General features: G+C 41.4%; 1 protein-coding gene across 3 annotated transcripts in view; it reads left to right on the plus strand.

Annotated features, from left to right (window-relative positions):
* Positions 1–23,586, plus strand: part of LOC139468142 (rab11 family-interacting protein 4-like) — a 403,346-nt gene that overhangs the window by 230,715 nt on the left and 149,045 nt on the right. For all 3 annotated transcript variants that reach the window (XM_071249916.1, XM_071249917.1, XM_071249919.1), the window contains 3 exons: positions 1,803–1,897; positions 4,741–4,831; positions 21,708–21,760. In XM_071249916.1, the coding sequence (XP_071106017.1) occupies positions 1,803–1,897; positions 4,741–4,831; positions 21,708–21,760 (239 nt within the window). The remainder of the gene's footprint in view (positions 1–1,802; positions 1,898–4,740; positions 4,832–21,707; positions 21,761–23,586) is intronic.

A 23,586-nucleotide genomic window follows, 5' to 3' on the forward strand; every position in this document is an offset into this window, starting at 1 on the left:
ATCCCAAAGTCCAAATACAACACACCCTGACGTTGAAAATTAACAGAAAACACACAAGTTTCAGAGCACTCAGTTAAATTCCCACCAGTCCATTCTGCATCGTCCGAATTGGTTTGTGATTATCCAAACACAAGCAACACATTCATAAATCAGTGATATTCCCAATTTGCTAGTGCCGTTGAGAGGGTTCACGCATCGGGGTGTTTTCCATAACTACTTCATAAACGTCATTTTCAACAGCAGTAAGTATAAATTTCATCCTCATGCTCCCGTTTGACTCGAAATGCACCTCTTTACAAACTTATGTGACGTCATGTATAAATCCGCGCTTGAAGGTTGACCTCGAGTCGGTGCATCGAGGTCATGTTTATATTTTGGTTCAACTTCCTGTAACCTGTTTTTAAGATTTGATTTATCCCAAATATTGTTTGTAAATTTGTTCAGAGAATGAAATTATGTTGACTCATTTCAAGATTATGTTGTATATATTCGAAGAACTATTTTTCTTTGCGTAACTGAGTATGAGTGGGGAAACGTATACGACCGAGAGCCGGCAAATACCGACAATATAACATTGTTGCAATGTTCTTCGGTGAAACCAGAGGACTTCAAATTTAAGGAAACATTGTTACGATATTATTCGGCGAGACAGTAAACTACAAAGTATGAAATTATAAGAAATGAACGTCAGTTTGGATGGGTTCATTGAAGTGTGAACGATTTAAAAGCGCTGGTTAAACTTTCATGTGACTTTCAGGTTCACACAGTTTAACCAGCGCTTTTAAATTGTTCACACTTCAATGAACCCATCCAAACTGGCATTCAATTCTTAATTGCACACCAATTTAACACATGTCAGGATCAAATGTCAGTATCTGGTGTGTTCCCCTTCTTTGGATGAGATCCTGACATCTGTGTGCCACTCTCTGGATTAACATACGGATGACAGCCCATGGAACAACGTGCCACTTTGGTCACAACGTGACCAATGAGATCCCTGAAATGTTCAATGTGACTAATGTCTGGACTCTTGGCGGGCCAGGGGAGCACTGTGACATCGTGACTCTCTGAACTCTGCATGTCCCTAGCTGTTTGGCAAATTGACATATCACCCAGTCTCTTCCGATCGTCTGTCATTTTTGCCCAACTGTCATGTACTGTGTTAGCATTGTAGTGGATGTGTTATAGCCTTTACTCTTTTGTCCATGAATGGCTCAGCAAGCATGTATGTCTTTATACCCATTACATCATGGTTTGCACATGCCAAAGCTACTGTTGAGATGTGTTTCTGTTCATTGTTTGGTAGACAAAGCTGGGAACCCATGAAAGCATGTCATTTTACTGTGTCTAAAACTATTCATTTCCATCAGTGTATTTCTCCTGATGATGACATCAAGTATTTTTAAGATCATGAGATTTTTGTGTCAGTTGATAGACCTCCGTATTTATGCAGAAAATATTTGACTATCAATGCTGACAGCTTTGTCTTTGTTGACATTGTAATTGTTGAGTACATGCCCCAGTGAGGCATAGTGCTGTGGCACTATTTGTTTAACCTTTGAAATGTTGAAATGTTTATGTTATTATTTATTAAGTTGTAACTAAGCTTTTAACTCATTTGAAACATGTCTCACATGAATTATATCTTCATTCAATGTTTAACATAGCATCACACACATACATTTCAAGAAACCTTATAGAAATGAAACATCAGAACCAGTTTTGTCTAATCTTTTTATCTTCAACCAGACAGTTGTCACAAGTTATATGAGTTAAAATACTTCTTTCTTCTTTACTCACAGATGAAGTATCTAGAATCCCAAATTCACAAGTTATCTGACAATCAACTTACCACACACTCTACTTTGAAAAAGGAAAATTCTTCTCTAAAATCAAAGTAAGTGACTGTAACCATGTAGAACAGGTATTCTTCGAATTGTTTTTGAATTCTGATTTTACCACTGCCCATTGTTTTTGTATCACAGGACATTTTTCATGTGAGCTTGATTATGTCATCCGTTTATTGGTTAAATGTTCTGGCTGTAGTCTGTAAAAGAGTTTAGTTGACAAGTTAATATTCTTTTTTTCACATGTGTTTCATTTGATTATGTTCGCAAGTATTATCATGTACATCCCTAAGTAAAGTATCCTTAAAATGATGCAAATATAAATGTTTCAACATTGCCCTGGAGATACAGTGAATGTCATTCCAAAAAGTATCTTTGCCATTTTCACTATAATACCTATTTCAATACAACATCAAATATAAGTATCTCAGTTTGGATATTGAAAACTACTAAATTTATTACCTTCATTTTCCATGAACCCATTGTGTCAGCAGTTATTGCTCTATTTTATAACAGAGCTAACCTTTTATAGTACTACAAATTAGTTTGAATGTTCATTGAAGTAAAAATTGAATTATCCATACAAATTTTATGTATGACTGGCAATGGGCTATTAATATAATAAAAGTAATTCCTTCAATTACCCTACGTCTTTTACATCATAGCCACTAATCCATATTTTGGCTGACCTCACATCATAAAATCTTCAGGGCCTAGATGTTCGAAACGATATTAGCTAAGATATATCTTAACAACTTACATTCAAATATAAGATATCTTAAGGTTAAGATAAGATAGATTTTCGAAACTATCGTAAACCTGTCGCAGGTCGTTCAGAGTTACGATACCATACGATATCGTAACTCTGACAGAGAACTCATTTGTGTTAGAGATTGGGGTGTTTCCAAATGACGTCACTGGGATTTCCAAGCTGCTGACAATAACAACAACATATATGAGTGACAGTGAATTCATGACCACATTGTCAGGTCACATTGTTTAACATGCACATATTTAAGTGAAATTCTGTACAATCCTACATGTAGACGTTTTCTTCTTATGATAAACGATGCCATGACTACCCGAACACAAATAACATTTGTGTGCCATGCAATAGCATTTTTTAAAACCAATAAATGTTATAATCAATAAGTGTATTGTTACCACACTTTAGCTATTAGAATTGAAATAATGTGCGAAAAGATACTTCACTTTTTTCCTTTCAAATGGTCCTCTCGTGAGCGTGCAGAACTGTATGATATAAACACATCGCATACAAAGTCAAGGATGAAAGTAAGGGACGTTATTCTAAATGACAATGACGAGACCTTTGATCGAACTGCATATGCGTTCAGCATTTAACATGCGTGTTCAAGTCTGATGTTAAGTGATGTATACTGTATATGTGTGTGTTTATGTCAAAAGTCAAGTTTATATTAGTGTAAACACCAACATTATACATTCAGGAAGCAGCGCACCCACAAGCAAGATTTTATGACAATCTAAGCTTGTTAAGTTTGTTTTGTTATTTATGTATCCAATATATTTCACGAATTAACCAAGGACTTAAATACAATGTCAAGCTATTAGTATTTAGATGATGAAATTATTTTTTTATCTATCTAGATCCATAATTATTTTCAAAATTTAAAAGTGACACTAATTTTCAAGAGAGATAATTTAGGGATTGTCAAGTTATGTTAGACTAAAGCATTGACACAAATGCGATCCAGAAAATATAACAGCGGAACTCTGCGCTTTATGAAAACTGTAACATTGAGCAAGGTGTCCCGGGCGAATACAAAGGGAAACCACTCTCAACTAGAGTTTGAACTAAGATTAGCTCCCCTTGAGTTATGAATAAGGTCAAGGTCATTACTGAAGCCTGCCGAAACCTTCCGTTTTTATCCTTCCCAAATAATCGAAAAGGTATGTTGTTTCACACTTCTTCAGCATGGACTCAGATAGAAATATATTGTAAGCTATCGACTCCACAGTTATGTGGATCGCTGTCGCGATTAAGAACATTTTTGACGTGAAATCCTTGATGCGTTCATCGTGTTTTCGAAGTGTCAATTTGAATTACTCAGTTTTACAAAATGAAATGTCAATGTTTGAACGTAAAGCAGACTAATTGTTTGGCAAAATATCTATGGAAAAGTATGCCGCCATCTTGGATGAAGATAAAATAAACTTACGACAGGTATGGGGCTATCTTAGATTTACGACAATCTTAGGATATCTAAGGGCTATGGTAGTTTCGAAAATATGCTACGATAGCCTACAATTTCCTTACGATAAATTTACGATAATTTTAGGGCTACGACAGTTTCGAAAATCTTGGCCCTGATCTTTAGATGTCCCCTTCACTGCTAGTCATCTATAAGCTGTTGTCTATTCAGTAGCATCTTTAAAGGAGTGCCCACGCAAGGCAGGAGAACTCACTTCCTTAAATAACCAACATCCTAGATGCAGGTATATTGGTGAAGTTGGTAGGATTGCTCCTGATGTAATGGTGGTTTACTTAGTATTCTTAGAATTGTATCAATATCAATACTGTATTAGCTTTTGTAGATCATTAAAATTGTCTTTCATACACTGTACATGTAGCTTTGATTTATAACAATTTGTAAAATAGATTCATTATTCAAGCATTAATCTATTTACATGGTTTGATAAATCAAAGCAACTATGGGTACACATTAAATTTAAACAATGACCTTTGAATGTCTACATTCTTGTTATCTTAAAACAGGAGATGTTTAAAAAAAGCAAGTATAGATAGGTTACTGAAGAGAATATATGAATGTCAACTTCTTTATTATGAGGAACACAACGTTTCGGAGTATATGCTTATTCCTTTGATCTCCAGTTGTACAAGTGAATGTTTCAGAGTTCATGACCTTGAGGCCCAGCTGCATATGATGGATTTTAGAACAGAAGAGAGATTGAATGAGGAACGTCACAAACACCAAGAATACATCGTGAGTGGCTGCATATACAAATAGGACAATTTAACAGAAGTATCATAAAGTGAACCTTACTGGGCACGCTTAAACTTACCAACTTTACTTTTTACCTTTTAAACGGTTATCCAGCTCAGGTAATTGTTGTTATTGGTGTGGCAGATTACTAATGTTTATCTCTCAAAACTTCTACATGCCAAAACTTCTACACTTAGTTAAAACAACACAGGGGGTTTGCCTGTTGTTATGATGGAACAGCCCAAGATGATTAATTAGTAGTAGGACAAGCCGGGATAAATGACATGGATTAACTTGAGTTAAGATCAAACAGTGCTTAGTTATTTTAACTACAGTAACTAAGGGATTATATATGCATGTAAGTTAGAGAAGTATATGTAGAAAAAAATAAGTTGGAAAAGTGTATTGATGTAGAATAAGTTGGAGAAGGGTATTGATGTAAAATAAGTTGGAAAAGTGTATTGATGTAAAATAAGTTGGAGAAGGGTATTGATGTAAAATATGTTGGAGAAGGGTATTGATGTAAAATAAGTTGGAGAAGGCTATTGATGTAAAATAAGTTGAAAAAGTGTATTGATGTAAAATAAGTTGGAGAAGGGTATTGATGTAAAATAAGTTGGGGAAGGGTATTGATGTAAAATAAGTTGGAGAAGGGTATTGATGTAAAATAAGTTGCAGAAGGGTATTGATGTAAAATAAGTTGGAGAAGGGTATTGATGTAAAATAAGTTGGAAAAGGATATAGATACAAACCAAGTTGGAGAAGGGTAGGAAGAATATCATTCTGAGATAAAACAGGATTACATGTACAGGTATATACTCTACAACAAACAGCACGAGTTCAGTTGTGTCACAGGTCCCCTACTGTAGACAACCCTCCGCGCCCACCAAGCTTGGGACGCTCACCAGCTTAAATTGCATGGTCGTCAATCACCCAGGCCCTTGGGACTGACAAATATGAACTTGGAAATGGAGATAGCAGACCTATGTCCAGAAATAACATTTGTTGAGAGTCCGTCCAACTCTCACGAAAAACTCGAAAAATTGCCAAGTAAACAGCCAACATGACTTAAGTCAATCCGCACAAAATGTCCCTGACCGTTTTCAGGACAGATTCATGTTTTCCAGAAATAAAAACAAAGAAAAAATCCCTCCGGGCTCAAGGCATGCTTAAACAAAAACACCCTAGATCCAGCCCACCCATTGCTAAAAACAGAAAAGATAAACTTGCAATAGATATGTGTACCCTACTTTCACACATGAGTCCCAAAGAGGGACAGGTCAGCCGGAATGTCTAAGGCAGAAGGCAACTTCTTAAACACTTAAAGCAACAACAACAACAACAACAACATAGAATGCATTATCACAATTACTGGTTTAAGGAAGGTGGAATTTGTCATGTCACAGAAGGGGATCTCTCAAGTGCTACTTGATGGTTACCTGTACAACAAGAATATTGCAAGACAGACTTGCATTCATTGTAAGTGTGTCAAGTCTACATGTACAGGAAGATGTACCACTGCAGGCGATTTTCTCAGAAATGTCACTGAACATTCCCACCCTCTAGAGGAATGCAACAAACTCTGCTTTCCAAGCACAATCAGGAAGAGAGCCAGCGATGAAACCACTCAGATGCATGCTCTGTACAACAATGAAGTAACTAGACAGGACCCCGATATAGTTCCATTCCTACCATCTATTCCATCTTTATGCAGTGCTATGTACAGACACAGTCAACGTTGCAGTATTATTCATATTGGAGCATCACCCGTTGCAACCCTTGAGGGGGTCCAAATTGTTAAAAGTGACAGCATTTCTCTTACTAAGATATTCATGCCGTATAATATACATTTGATAAGGTTGATGTATACTCTCAAAACATTGAAGCAAGACCAATTAAAGACTATTATATAATATGATAATATACACTATGGGTTTATATCCGGCGCTCGAACAGGCATCTGAAAAGTTGGATACTGTTGATGGATTTCGATTACATCAAATAAGCAACATAAAACATCAAATAGATAAGGAGAGGGAGTTGAGACTTGGATTGTATAAAAAGTATCATAGAGCCGTTAATGCTTTCGACTGAGTTGACATCGCCCTTGTAACGGCTAGCATGGGACTCGGTGTAGCTGGTGTTGGTTTATTATCAACTATAATCGCTGCGCCTATCGTACTTGGTATGGAAATAGCGACCGGAGTCTTAGGACTGGCAGGAATAGTGATAAAATTCATTTCTCGTAAGTTGCAAAAGAAAGCATTAAAACATGATAATATTCGGATACTTGCCGAAGCAAAGTTGAACAGCATAGAGGATCATATTTCGACAGCATTGGCTGATTGTAAGATATCTGAGGAGGAGTTTTGTTTAGTGCTGTCGGAACTCACCAAATACAATGTAATGAAGCAGGAGATTCGATCCAATTCTCGTAAGACCAGTGGTATTAGCGAAGACGAGAAAAAAAAGTTCATAGAACAGGGGAGACAACAAGCGCGTCAATTATTCTGTGCCAAAACCAAAGAACTGGTTGGAGATTAAAAATAGATTGCTTACTATCATTAGATCACATTTAGAAGAATGTTTACATAAATATGTAATAATTGAGAATTACAAACCAACAAAGGAAGAACTCCGAAAAAGCTATCGAAACATTTATGCTCAGGGACAAAATTATCAAATGGAGAGAATTACCACAGGGTATATTTTATATCAGTGATGTCAAACAAACAAATATGGTCATCAATTGTTTCTTTCCAGTTACCAAGAAGAGTATATAGTCTGGTCTCCTAGTAAAATGAACGAAGAACTTAGTAAAAATGTTGAGTATCACTTCGTTAAAAATATTGGTATACGTATGAATAAAAACAATAGATAATATTTTCATTACAATTTAGTTTAATGTTATGACGATCGTTGATTCTCATCGTCATTTTTGCATAAAAAATTCCATCTGCAGTAGCAGTATAGGTATTTAAATCTGGCTCCAGTGGAAGTGAGCCAGAACCCCCATTACCTATACTAATCATGGTTATGAACTGGGTGGATGACGATGCACGCTTTCACCTACCACTGTGGAACCCTCACCAAACTGATGGACCTCGTACAAACAATCACTTACAGGGGTTCCACAACTGTCTCAAGACCCTGCCTCATGGTCAGCCAAACATCTTCAGTTTTGTTGAGGTCATCAAGAGGATGGCAAAGATGGCACAGATTGAATTTGAACCAGCCCCACTCAACAGGAAATGAGTTTATAGAGATCAGACATTAGACTTGTTTGTCTCTGGCACCAGAACAGACAAGATCAGAAGACACCTAGTTATTGGATGCTGTTGGCCGCCATTACCTCATGGCTAAACTCTTGAAATTGGACTTAATGAGATTTTGCTATTCTGTTGCGCAGGGTGAGAAAGAAGTGAACGAATGGTCGTCCTACCAGGAGAGTACATATTTCAATCGTATCAATACCTCTCCCAATCGTTTTCAAAACAATATGCAGGATAATTACAAACCTAAAATATGTTTTCATATCTTGTACATTCTTAGTAATAATAAGAAATGCATGTCGCTTACATCATAAATAGACAGCATACATGGCAACTGTTGTGAAAGAAATATATAGAAAGTGTGCTTGTGCAGCAGGTCTCAAACCTAGTTTTAAAGAGAGGTAATTATATTCTATATTTTTGTTGTAAGCAACTTGTTACTGATGCTCAGATGTCAACGTGAAAATGAATGATTTTGTGAGGGAAATGGCTTATAGAAATAAAGTTTTTAATCAGGGATGGTGGGGTTGACAAGAAAAACATGATTTGATAACCAAATAGACTGAAAAAAAAGATAGGAAATTTTGTCAAAAACATCAGAATTCTTGTGAATACCTTACCTCTATTACACCATTGCCATAAATTCCTGTTTATGCTGAGAACCACACTATAAATTTTTGATAAATTTTTGATAAATTTTCAACAGACGTCCTCTTCACTGCCAACATATCTAATTGTGATGGAAACCCTATCCCTCACCAAGGGCGCCACTGCGCATGCGCAAGGCGGGAATCTCCTCACTTCTTTCCTGTGTGTCCAGATGACGACAAGGACAATTTTTTGTTGCATACATCTGTACACGTGATTGCTGTTCCACACTTACAAGCACATTAGATCTTCTCAAGCTTCAGTAAAGACAAGCAGTGGGCAGTTCTACAAGCAGTGAACAGGGGTATAAGAAGATCGAAGGATCTAGTAAGTAATTAGTTAGAGAATGTGTTGTGGGATGAGATCTTCATCTCAAAAACAGACACCCATCTGTTCAAGCTGTAGGCAACATCAAATACCTGGTTACCCTCACCCTAGATGCCTATCATGCAAGAAAAGCAATTCCACGCAAAAATCAAGATGCAGTTATTGCGAACCTTTGTCGAAGGAGAAGTTTGAAAAACTTTTCAAGGCATGGCTCAACGATCCTGATTACAAAAAGAATACTAGAGCATCAGCTAAATAATCTTCTGCTTCAAGTAAAAAAGTGATTAAGTCTGCTGTGGCTACGAAAGATAATAACGTGGGTAACAAGTGAGTGTCGCGTGAGGACGTTGTCTCGCCTTGTGAGGAGAAGAGATCTCGTCGCTCATCCCACTCTCCCAATATAGTTAAGGAGCCAATGTACCTTTCAGACTTTAATGTAGCCTGTAACATACATCCGGTAGCGGATGGTAAGGTGGATAATCTAGGCTTGGAAGAAGCATCTGATCTCCACTCTATGCCACGCTCCCCCTTTAACTTAAATGAGTTCACAGAGAATATAACAAATTCAGTGTCTGTTATGATTGACAAACATATGCAATCAATGTCTCAGGAAATCTCATATCTAAAAGAATCCGTTGCACAACCCCGGCATAGCCAAACAGGGATTGATCAAGAGATTCAAAAGAGATTCAAAAGAAATCTAAGGCTGAATATGGCAGAACACCCTCATACAGCAGACATGCCCAAGGTCACGCTGAATCAGATTATTATGAGGACAGCAGGAGGGTCATAAAAAGAGATCGTGAATCTCATAGATAACCTCCCTACCACGCATACCATAGGGCAGATCATGAATCACGGGCATCGCATTGCAGTATGCACAGAAATACACACCAGTCACCCTCTAGCCACTATGATAGACGAACTGACAAAGCTCGTGCAAATCAGGATAGAATTCTTAAGCGTGCGCCATCTCATACTGCCACACAGTCCAGTTATATGGGTGGAGAAAGCGAGGGAGATGTTACATTACAATCATACAGTTATAGAACATGTGAATCCCGCACTGCTAGCCGTAGATCAGATGACCGGGATTACGCTACCCTCAGCCATATGACCCACTCCCAGCGCAGCCTGAGAAGGGGATGCGGATCTATAGCTAATACTGGTTCTTCATGCAATGGGGACTCTACTACGGAGGATGATTATAGACCAAATAATTATTCCATTAAATATATCATTGCAGAACTTTATAATCTAATGCCCGCCTTAAAACCAGATAACAAGGACAAAACGCCCGTTAAACCCTTGTTAGAACGTGCCGGGTATGAAGAACCTGTCAGTATGACTGAAGAATTCCATACCCTACCCTGTCCGTCATATATTGATGACGTCATCAAGAAAATCGAAGATTCATTGAATGCTTCATTGGCACCTAATGTTAGACTGGGTATGCCTGCCATTAATAAGAGTGCTTACAGGACACACGATGCCCCCTTCGCACAACAGCCGAGCATTGATGAAGATTTCTATGATCTGGTCAAGAAACCTAACACCAAAATGCACGTTGACTTGGCCAAAATCAAGGACTTAGATTATATAAACAAACAGATGATTAATATCAGTTCATACATTAACTGGATTGCAGCTGGAGTTTGCCACGTCATACCCCCGAACAACCAGTGCGAAGGTCTACCCTTAGACACCTCCACGGAGATGACACTACAGCAGACCAGATTCATCCACAGCTCACTGGACCACATACTGAAGATGCAGGAAGATCTTCAATCAGCACAAGTCTGGATGTCAGCACAGTTCCTGCTCATGCAAAGAAAACATCTACTACAGCAAGTTCATCATATGATCCCAGAGCCGTTAAGAAGATCCATGCTGTCACAGCCTATTACAGTGTCGCAGATATTCAACGGAAGACTGAAGTGAGTGAAGGAAGCCATTGCATCGTCAACTAGCCAGAAGTTTCAAGAAAACACCATCTCGTTGGCATCCATGATACAGAGACGGCCTGCAGATATTCAGCATCAACAACAGAATCCTAGATCTCAGCATGTGAATCCTGGCCGGGATTCTTTTCGAGCCTCTACATGTAAGAACAGATCGTATCAACCCAGGTACAGGAACTGCAAAGATGATCATCCCACTTCACAGAGAGGACGAAGCAGAGGCAGAGGCAGTCTCCTAAGGGGATACCACCAGAAATGGCTCAACCAGAAATCTACAGAGCCTTTCAGATCCTACCGACTGCCCAGTGGACAATGATTTAGAACTACAGAAGATCAAAGATACGACCACATCGAATCCAGTCGAACTAGCTGGTCTCACAGACATCGACCCAAGACTACCCAAGTTCAGCATTCATCCTATCCTGGGACCAGTCTGAGGCCGTCTTATGAAGTACGCAGACAACTGGAAGACCATCACAGATGACTCATGGCTGCTCGAAGTAGTAAGAAAAAGAATACAAACTTCACTTCTCAAAACAACCAAGACTAGTCATCCACCCTACTGGACCCCGATTCCAGCTATCAGGACCAAAGTTAATTGCAGCAGAGGTGACCATACAAAAACTACTTGCAAAAGGAGCTATCAGCATCTTAAAGGAGTCAGACACCACTCACGGATTCTACTCCCCAGTATTCCTGGTACTGAAGAAGAATTCTTCAGAGATGCGATTAATCATAGACCTAAAAGTCCTGAACAAAGATTATCTGGAAAAACCACCCAGTTTTTCAGATGGAATCTATAAAGGAGTTGAAGAGTGCCTTAAGACAAGCAGATTGGATGATAAGCATAGACCTCCAAGACGCCTATCTTCACGTCCCTATCCATCCAAGTCATTGTCGGTACCTACGCTTTGCAGTAAACGGTCAGAGATACCAGTTCAGGGTACTACCATTCGGCATATCCATCGCCCCATGGTTATTCACCAGGATCACCAATCCCATCATCGGTTTCGCCCATATAAAGCTCATAAGGCTACACGGATACATAGACGATTTCCTAAGGTCGATCAGGACAAATCGCAAATCAGATTAAATACAGTGTGCCTAATCCAACTACTAACACACTTAGGATTCCTGGTTCACCCTAAAAAGTCAGAGCTAGTACCCACACAGGACATCACCTACATAGGCGCAAGATTTCTACTCAACAAGGGCATAGTAGCACCTCCAGAGGACAGATATGCAAGAGTAGAGCACATGATAACAAGCACACTCGATCAGCCCATCAAATCGAGATGCTGGTGGATGTCTTGCCTAGGCATGCTCACATCTATCCAAGACCTAACCTACAGAGGCAGACTACAATTACGGCCCCTGCAGAATTGGATGAATACCACCAAAAACCTAGAGCTGGAAACCTTAATCCAACCTTCACAAGTTCAAATATCAGAACTTCATTGGTGGCTGACTCGTCAAAATGTCATGCCAGGTATTCCACTCTCATATCCCACCCCACTACATCAACTCTACACAGATGCATCAGGAGAGGGTTGGGGTGCCCATATGGACGATGTTACCATACAGGGAAAATGGTCCTCCCAAGAAAAGGAGTTGCACATCAATTGTCTAGAAATGAGAGCGATATATCTAGCCTTAGAAGCATGGCAAGATCGTCTACACCACTCGTCAGTGAAGATCGCTACAGACAACTCGACCGTGGTTGCTTACATACAGCACCAAGGGGGCACAAAGTCTCAGCCTTCATTGAAGGAGGTTACACATTTATATGCATTGGTAGACTCAGACTATTCTACAAGTCCCGGAAAAACAAGATAGTTCCCACGGAATGGTCACTACATCCCGAAATATTCAAATGGATAACCTGCCTATGGGATACTCCAAACCTAGATCTATTCGCCACATGTCTCATCAACAAATACTAGTCTACGTCAGCCCTGTACCAGACCCGCTAGCTCTCCAGGTCGACGCTCTTTCTATGGAATGGGAGGGAATGTTTGCGTACGCCTTTCCCCCATGGGCTCTCAGCCCTGGCATCAGTATTACAACACGATGGCCTATCTATAGGTACCCACCCAGCACTAAATTGACTCATGAAGTCCTTTGCACTGGAAGACATTAAAGTACCACGTACATTCCCAAAATGGGATCTATCTATAGTATTGTCAGTATTGATGAAAGCACCATATGAACCCATGAGTAGTGCAACATTACTTTTAGTCTCCAGGAAGACTGCTTTTCTCCTAGCCATGGCTACGGCGGCTCGTGTATCAGAATTACACGCTATTGACATTTCAACTGTAACTCATACCCAAGAATGGAAATCAGTGTCGTTCAGATCGCTCACAGAATTTATTGCCAAAAACCAGTCGTCAACCTTCGGCCCACTCGGACACAGGCAATACACAATACCAGCCTTAAGTACTTTATTTTTATTCTTTATTTCTTTATTCAATGTACTGAGGAGGCCACAGGCATATAGTACAATCATGATTACAGGAGCAATTGGTACAATCATATAATTTCCAAAATTGATTTTCTTTGTATAAAAGCATGATATATGTACATAGAAAGATTTCTTATGGTTTCAGTGTTGCTAGTGGTCAGTAATAGTTTAAACTTAAATGTACAATGGTTTATAAAAATATTTTGGTAAATATACTTTTCTTAGTTCATCATAATGCGGACATACCAGTAAAAAGTGATACTCATCCACAATTAATCCTAGGTCACACAGTGGACAGAGTCTATTTTTTCTCGGAATATTTGGATATCTACCTTTTTCAATTAAATGATGGTGTGATGAACATCGGAATCTTAAGTAAAAGTGTGGACTATCCGGACAGATTTCTTTGTCCCATAAGAGCCTTGAGATACTTCATTACTGCAACTCAACCCCACAGAAAGCAGAGAAAACGCCTTTTTATCTCTTGCAAACCCTCGTCAGAAAAGGGCATAACAAAGGGTCCTGTAGCGGGATGGCTCAGATCGGTTATCGCAGATAGCTATAAACTGGAAACAGGTCTCCACGCCAACTTGGGGAAACTGCAGGCCTCAAGAGATCAGAGCCCTTGCAACAAGTCTAGCCACATGGAATACAGTATCCATTGAACAAGTCCTAGCTAGCTGCCAGTGGAAGTCCCATAACAAGTTCTCAAACTTTTACTTACGAGACATACAGACCGATCTGGATGGACTATACACACTGGGACCCTTGGTGGCAGCCCAGGTGATAGTCTCCAAGTAACCTTGTTCCCCCCCTCTGCCAGAAAGGGGAAAAAGTGGTGTGTGTGTGTTTGTGTGTGTGTTTGTGTGTGTGTGTGTGTGTGTGTGTGTGAAGATTTCAGAATACCTCATGAACTCAGGGTAAGTTGACCTTTGTACTGGGTTGTACTAGTGAATTAGTAAACAAGGCAAGTGGCAACACTGAAATCAGAGATCGAAGGATTAAGTGATATACGGTATCTACATGATAATCTAGGATGTATCTATGTACTACCACCGGAAGTGACGTCATGGGAGACATCGCACCGGACTAAAGTCTAAATACATTAAATATCACTATCCAAAAGGGCATAACGGAAAACCACGTCATAAGTGATAAGAGATCATAGAAGACATATACCACAAGTGGGCATGGAATGACAACCGGAAGTGACGTCACAGATAACGTCATCACCGGAAGTGACGTCATAATATGTCTAAGTATCACAGTGGTGGATATATACATGGATATTATACCCATTATATGACGCTTGAAATTTCTCTATGTCTAGTCTTGTAAGTAGACTATTAGACATATTCCGTTTGAGCCCCTTTTGGCATATAATCCTTGGGTTACCACTTCACAAAGCCAATATCTAAGGGATGCTAGATACCAGAACCCACTGGTCCCTCTGGTGTATACTGGCAATGATGTAATAGACGTAAGGTATTCACAAGAATTATCAAACAATAGTTATCATTGTGAATAATTCTAAGAATACTACCTCTATTAGATCAGGAATTAATCCCTCCCACCTCCCCAAATATCTGCATCTACTTGATGAGGATAATGGGTTGAAAGAAGTGAGGAGATTCCCACCTTGCGCATGCGCAGTGGCGCCCCTGGCGAGGGATAGGGTTTCCATCACAACTATTAGATATGTTGGCAGTGAAGAGGACGTCTGTTGAAAATTTATCAAAAATTTATAGTGTGGTTCTCAGCATAAACAGGAATTTATGGCAATGATGTAATAGAGGTAGTATTCTTAGAATTATTCACAATGATAACTATTGTTTGATGACTGTAAATAACTAACAAACTATGCAAGGCGCATGTTCAGCTAGTTTGAATGGTCGGTGATGAAGGTACATATGTGGCGGTGACTGAATTATTTTTTACTGTCTCTCATAAATATCAAAGGTAAATTACAGAAAATGGAAATAATAACTGAGAACATAAAACTTTTTAGAATTTAAGAGGGCAAGCAAAAATGTTGCAGGACGAGTACAATATGATGGCTACTTGCCCTGCAGGACAAGTTGGGTTTAAGAAATTTTTCGAGGCCTGCAGATATAAACAATGTATGTTTTAGTCTGTTTTCAGTCGTACAAATGGGTATCTCATACCTCTAGTCGCACATTAAAAGGAAGCCAGAAGCTGGAATGTAAACAATAAACTTGTTTCCGTCCGGTGCGCACGCACCTCCCTATGACATGTCACAAATCTCTCAGCGCGCCTCTGAGCTGGTCGCTCAAGAAGGTCTTTCGCGATAGACTGCTAGTTTGTATTCTACTAGTACTTATCGTGTGTCTACAGTTGTTGTTCTAATACAGTAATAATAATATGTCTTACCTGTAGACCTTGGTAATCCATTGTTTGTGTTCAACACGTTTTTCACTGTTTGACTTGATTATACACGTGGCAACATGTCGGGCTTTTCTGCTTCGTGTCAAGGTATACTGTCTAAAGTAGATCCTCACAAGTATTGTCCTTCCAGCATAATTAAGGACAGATTTTCAACGTGTTCGTTGGATAAACAAAAAGAATGTGATCACTTTAATTGGTATCTTCGTGCGTTGGCGAAGCGGGCTACTGACCAGCGCTACAAGCAGAGTAGGTCATCGGGTGGATCCCTGGACTCTGCAGCCTCTACATCTGGCCCTGGGGGTGGCGTGTCGGCCACACCCAAGAAATCAGTTGATAACGACCCGCCCCAGTCAACTTATGTTTTCGACAAGACACGTGACCGTTCGCCTGCTGATGATACTACCCGCACGACAGATCTTCGTCAATCGGTTGATCAAGAGCATCACTCAGCCACCCCCGTTACGACGGGACCGACTCGTGACGAGGACCATGAGGGGGCTACAGTCCCCAGTCGGTCCGTTTCTCGTCCTACCAACGACGATAGGTCGACAGTGAATACGGATCCCACTCTTCAAGTCATTCCCGCCCCAGGACGACAGGTCTAGTGCCTCGTCGAGAGACAGTAAACGACACGAGGACGTTCGTCGCCATCGAGGTCGTTGGGAGTTCGATTTGGACGATAACTACGATGGGGATCGTAGTACTTCTACAGTTAGAGATCGTAGCCCTCGTCCCCACGGGGACATGCGACGCTCTCGAAGGGAGTTTTTGGGAGATCAGCGTCGTAGAGATAATGATCGATCATCACCCTTGTCTCACTTTCATATCGACCCGGCTTTGATAGGCCAGATGACGGCGGCGGTACTCGCATTGACGGCGTCGACCGAGAAGGGTTCGACTACGTCGGAGGTCCATGGACCATCGTCCTGTACACCGGTTCCTTCATCTACGCCTACACAATCGACGTCGACGATGGATTGTGACGACAACGTCGTAGAGATAATGACTGATCGACACCCTCGTCTCACTTTCATATCGACCCGGCTTTGATAGCCCAGATCACGACGGCGGTACTTGACTCGACGGCGTCGACTAAGAAGGATTCGACTACGTCGGAGGTCCATGGACCATCGACCAGTACACCAGTACCTTCATCTACATCTACACAATCGACGTCGACGATGGATTGTGACGACAGCCTGGCTACGGCTTGGCTATCTCACTTTTCTGCCTGATGATGACAAACCGACGTGTGCTGACTTTAAGGTTGGAGATACGCTGCAGTCTCTTCAGTCTTCTCCTCCCGATGTCTTCAAAGCCATGGCTCACGATATGGACCAGAACTTGCCTCTGCTCTGCCGGGGCTGAGTTTCAGCAAACCACCTGTTCGATCGCGTTACCCGATCTCTGGCATGCCGTTTTCGTCACCCAGGAGTAGGGACTTTGATTGGGGGCTACTCTTCAAGAAACCAGTGCCCTCCAAGATTCTTGTAGTAGATAGGCATTGGGGATCCATTGACACTGCTGTTCGTCACCAGCTACACCAGCTATGCTGTCGACAGCAAGCCAGCGGGGGAGGTAGTGAGGTCCCTTCCCCCGCCGTCACCGTCGTAAGAGTCTACTACCTTTAGACGAGCTACCAGTAGGGGGAAGACTTCATCACACGGATCATGAAGACGGTCGTAGAATGGCTCCATCGGCAGGCGATCAGGGTCGCCTTCTACCTAGACGAGCCATCTCCTACGGGCGACAGGCTCACTAAAATACCGGAATTGCAGAAAATTCTACGTGCCGTCATGGTTGAAGATGAGTCACATTAATTCTGACTGCCGGCCTGGGACCTCGATATCGTTCTGCGCTACCTGTCTAGTTAGACTTACGAGCCTCTCGATCGGGTCGCGTTCGACATTGTCTCAGAAAAGCCCAGTTCGTGCGCTTCGTATTTACCTGCAGCGATCTGAAAAGTTGACGATAACATTTTCGACGGCTGTTCATACCGCTCTCAACCAATGCAAAGAAAGAGATTAGACGTAATACTCTCTGCTTTTGGTTGAGAGCGGTCATTCTCAGAGCTTACGAGGCGCAAGGACTCGCATCTCCCACCTCCTCTCATCTGCACGAAGCTCGACACTTCGTGCCAGATAACAGGTTACAATAAAAACTGTTGCATGCAGTACTTCTGCTGTTTTATTATGGTTATTCGGTGTATGCATCGTCTTCCCATACTTTATAGTACTGCTCGTATTTTTTAGTTACCTTGTATACTGCGAGTTGCTCTGTAACTAAATTATGCGCCGACCACACTTCGATCGCAATTCAACTGACGTGTGCAGTTGTCTTGTCGCATCGATAATTAGTTGTGTGTCGAAGAGCATTAACCATGCTATTTTTCCTTACCTTGGATACGACGAGTCGTTCTGTAACTACATTATAAGCCGACCACACTTCGATCGCAATTCAACTGACGTGTGCAGTTGTCCTGTCGCATCGATACTTACTTGTGGGTCGAAGAGCATTAAACATGCTGTTTTAGTTACCTTGTATACTGCGAGTTGATCTGTAACTAAACTATACGTCGACCATTTCGATCGCAGTTCAACTGACGCGTGCAGTTGTCCTGTCGCATCGATAATTAGTTGTGTGTCGATGAGCATTAACCATGCTGTGCGTTCGTGATAAACAATTTGTCTCGTCCTTGCATCTGGTCGAATGTTCTATTGTCACTACAGGGGTGAGGAACTTGGTACATTCGACGTGAAAGAGGTCACTTCCTGATTACTTTCCTGACCCTCCTTCCAGTGTTCCGTCGAATTCTATCCATTTGTTATGACTGAAAACAGACTAAAACATGGGTTTTCCAGATTAAAAACTATGTTTTATTGGTCTGTTTTCAGTCGTACGTTCCCACCCAGCCATCCCCACAGGGAAGTAATCCAGTCCAGTCCTGCTTGATGGCTTATTCTTCGAGATTTGTGACATGTCATAGGGAGATGCGTGCGCAACCGGACGGAAACAAGTTTATTGTTTACATTCCAGCTTCTGGCTTCCTTTTAACGTGCGACTAGAGGTATGAGATACCCATTTGTACGACTGAAAACAGACCAATAAAACATCGTTTTTAATCTGAAAAACCCATTTTTCTTTGTAATGGGACACAAGAGATAATGTCCACGCAGAAATACAAGTGCAGCCTGTTTTCTTCTTAAAAGGGGTATGAGGGATTTATTCTCCCTCTCAGAAATTAATTTCCATCTCATTTGGAATACACAGTAATTTATTAGGATCACATGAACCAATCCAACTGCTCTCCCTGACAAACATTGCGTAATTTCACCTGATTTGTGCACTGTGCACATGTCCATATGCCACCATCATCAGTTTCACAATCTGTTTATTCAACTTTGGCATGCCTTTGGTACGCAGAGGAAGCTGACATCATCACATGAACTCCATCTACCAAGATATGGAATGCATATCCTTTAGCAACAGAAGGCTTTCTCTCCCCTTTGCAACATATACTGAACCAATTTAAAAACTTCACAATCCTAAAATTTTAACATTTTGACCAGTTATCATTGTGGGCCATTATTGTGTATTTAAACAGTAATGGCCACGTATTGTCTTCAGATAACACCCGTTTTTGTGCAAGTGAATCTATCAAAATCATGTGCACAGCACTATAGTGGCAAGTGGTTCTTCACGTGCAACTGGTCACGTGGCCATAATACTGAACGTGTTTTCAGCCATACTTGTTAGCAGTCATTAACAAAAAAAGAAAAACACAATGAAACAAAAGTCTTTACGGCCATTTGTCATGCCACGCCTTTCAAAAGTGCAACGTGAACGTGCCATCGGCATGTTGCAGACGGGAACGTCCGTAGCTGAAGTCGCAAGGACGATGGGTTGCAGTCGACGGACTGTTTATGATTTACAGACGCGTCTACAGCAAACGGGTACCACCGCTGATCGCCCTCGGCCGGGTCGACCACGTGTTTGGTCGATTTTTGACGGCTACATGACCCAGAAATGAATTGTTTAGGGGTAGACTGAGTGCGCAAACTGTTCGAAAGCGTCTGAGAACTGCTCACCTTCAAGCACGACGGCCATACTGCGGGCTGATTCTGACTCAATTACACATATGTCAACTTCAATAATTGTGGGCACAGCGACACTTACGATGGACTCAGAGGAATTGGAATCAAGTCGTCTTCAGTGATGAATCCCGATTTAATCTTCAATTTGCTGATGGTAGGGCGAGGGTGTGGAGGCGCCGTCATGAACGTTACGCGCAGTGTTGTGTACAGGAAGTTGACAGATTTCGAGGCGGAAGTGTCATGGTGTGGGGTGCTTTCTGTGGCAATGCACGTTCCAGGCTACTTGTCATCCGTGGCTCAAAGCTGCTGCTTACGGCAACCAGGTACTGGCACCAGAACTTCTGCCTTTTATGGCAGCACATGGACCCGGTTTGATCTTCCAACACGACAATGCCAGACCCCACACAGCAATTTTGACAAGGAATTTCCTTCAGAATGCGGGAGTCAACGTTATGGACTGGCCATCAAGGTCTCCCGACCTCAATTCCATCGAGCACGTCTCGGATGCTCTTGGCAGAAGTCTGCGCACTCTCCAGAACCAACCACAGAATTTGCAAGATCTTGGCACCATTTTGCAGCAACAATGGCGTCGTCTTCCCAATCATGTGTTCACAAGCATCACAAGGTCCATGGGGAGGCGTTGTGTGGCAGTTGTCAACGCACATGGTGGCCATACACGCCACTGAACTTGTGTGCCATCAGTTTTTGTGCTTGAGACTTATGATTTAAACTGTTGATGTTATTACCAAATACCGTAGGTGCTTGGAACAAATTATGGTTACCGACGTTAATTAACTCCTTCTTTGGACATTAATGATCAAAAATTACCTTCTCTGATACATTTGTCCGTTGTATATCATATATGGGATTACTTTTAAAAATGTGAAGTTTTTAATTTGACTCATATTTTCAAGCTGATAGTTCAAACAGAGGCAATTGCAGTGACAGAAAGATTCAGATGCGCCTTGTAGGATAGTACCACAACAATTGGACAAAATCTGTCAGGACTAAAGAAGATGTGAATAAAGATGGTGCTAAACCTGCCACCATAGTGGAAAGCCCTTACCCAACAAACTGTTACTTTCAAGATGGTGGAGCCCAGTGAGTGATTGCCAGGGTTACTTGTTTGCTGCTCTGATGCAATTTTAAATTTGAACTCACTCACTTGTTGGCTGGAAAGTAATGTTGTGTGTGATTGTATTTGTGATGTTTCTAGACGAAGGCCATTTGACGTTAGTCTTGATAAGAGTGCTGTCATGTGTGCATATTCATGTCTGTAAGTAATATATAAACAACATTGACACAAGACATTGTTTTATCATAACTGTTTTATTCTCATCTAACATTATGAATCCAATCTACCAAGTCAGCATATGATTGCAAGCATAAGATACTCCAGGCCAGATACCTTGAAACTGCACTGGAGGTATTGTTGTGACTGGAATCTGTGTTAGCAAACTGATGTCCAGCAAATTAAGAAACTAACAGCTGTTGCTCCAGTTATGGAGACATCTTTGTTGACCATGTCAAATTGTGACCTAAATTATTGCAATCATTGTAATTTGTTTATTTATGAAATTGTTGACCTCAATGTTATCCTTGATGTATTATTCCAGCCCATATACAGGTACATTTGGTGGTCTTTTTAGACACTATCTTGTATTTAAAGAAGTATCTACTTCTGCATATATTTTTATTTTGCAGACTCGACAAAACAGAGGAAAGAGTGATGCACAGATGGATTATGTCACACAGAGGTCAGTTTAAAATAAATAGCATTTGACATAAAAAATGAAGGCCACTTAGATAAATTTTGAATTTGACATGTTAACATTTTCCTGGTCATTGATTACCTGTTCAAGTGTCAATACTGAAAATTAGTGGTGTACAATGACACAAAATCAGCCATGTCACAGAAACTCGCCACCTGATCACCATCTAACTTCAACAATTCCTGTGAATCCTTAACCCCTATTACATCATGGCCATAAATCCTGTATTTTGGCTGCAGACACACTATTACTAAATCTTCAGATTTTCAACAGAAGTCCTCTTCACTGTCAACTACACACAACTAATTGTTCCCCTAATAGCACATGAAGCTCTTCAGTTCTTCTGTGCAAAAAGGCATGAAAAACGTCCCTTCTTTCCTGTGTGTGCTAGAGTCAACACCTGTATTTTTGTTGTCATCTAGGCCCTTCAGAGACAATCTCTACACCTTTGACCCCTTCAACTCCCCAATCATCTTCGGGTTTTGAGACCAGCATGCTGGAGAGACGCTTCGCCCAACAACAGGCCTCCATCGAAGACATGATTAACACCCGTCTGGCGGCCATCAGTTCAGAGGTAGACCAGATGAAGAAGTGGCAGTCTCAGAAGTCTTCCCCAGCCAAGAGGCCAGACAGGGTTGAGCAATCATCAAAACCTAGGTCATCAACGGAATCCAGCATGCCCAGATCTTGAGATGACCAGGGTACTGGCAAGACCGCCTTACCCCCTAGCCGACCAGCCGAGCTGTCAAGAAACCGTATGGCTCCCGCATGGGCAGCACGGACCGATCTGTATCGTCGGCTATAGTCACTATAGCAAGCCGGTCACCATGTGACTCCTAAACAGGCTTCCTGGGCATGGCCCAGTGATTCCGGCACAGACCATGACGGCACGAGGACAGGGCGCAGCCTTCACGTCACCAGGCCAGCTGTCTGGATCCTGTTATGCCAGACCCTCAGCCATCACATAGGCAGATTATACCGGAGTCATGGATCCCATTGGACAAGGACGATCTTGCTTATGTGCCCATGGAACCGGTTTGGACCGGCGTTTTCCTTTGTAGACATGATAGACGCTATATATCACTACATGCCGACCACGCAGCCACAGAATGAACAGTCGCCTCCTCCGGAGATGCCCGAGACACCAGTAGCCATTTCCGTCGTCATCCCACATCCACCGTACTATACCGTGGCCAAGTTACACCTTCAGGATCTTAGACCAAATGAACGATACGATGATCGGCTTCCACTCCCGACTATGCAGGAGAAGCTGTATCAAATGAGGTCCATAGGTCGCAGGGATAGAGGATGACTTGTTTCTCCCCCTCCAAGCGTTGCAGATCCTATTGAATTGGTTTTGTCTACAGATTACGATACACAACTTCCGCCATTCAACATTCTGCCGTCGCAGGGTCCAGTGGGAGGTCTTTTGTCATACGCCGAAAATTGGATGCACATTACGACTGACCACTGGATTTTAGACTTTATCCATCATGGGTACAAGCTACACTTCCTCAAGCGCCCTCAACATGTATCCTGTCCAGAGGAATGCAGGTTTCGCCTGAAAGATGCCAAACTGGACGTAGCCAATCTTGCCATCAAGACCCTCACCACCAAACGGGCCATTCGGAGATTGTGGGATACCAACAAAACTTGGGGGTTCTACTCCCCGGTGTTTTTAGTACTGAAAAAAAAATTCCACAGAGATGAGAATGATAATAGACCTCAAAACTCTCAACAAGAAGTACTTGGTCCCGCCTCCAAGATTTCAGATGGAATCAGTCAGGTAACTACGTTCATCACTTGGAACA

Source organism: Haliotis cracherodii, unplaced genomic scaffold, assembly GCF_022045235.1.
Source record: "Haliotis cracherodii isolate W230 unplaced genomic scaffold, xgHalCrac1.p SCAF_2, whole genome shotgun sequence".
NCBI lineage: Eukaryota > Metazoa > Mollusca > Gastropoda > Lepetellida > Haliotidae > Haliotis > Haliotis cracherodii.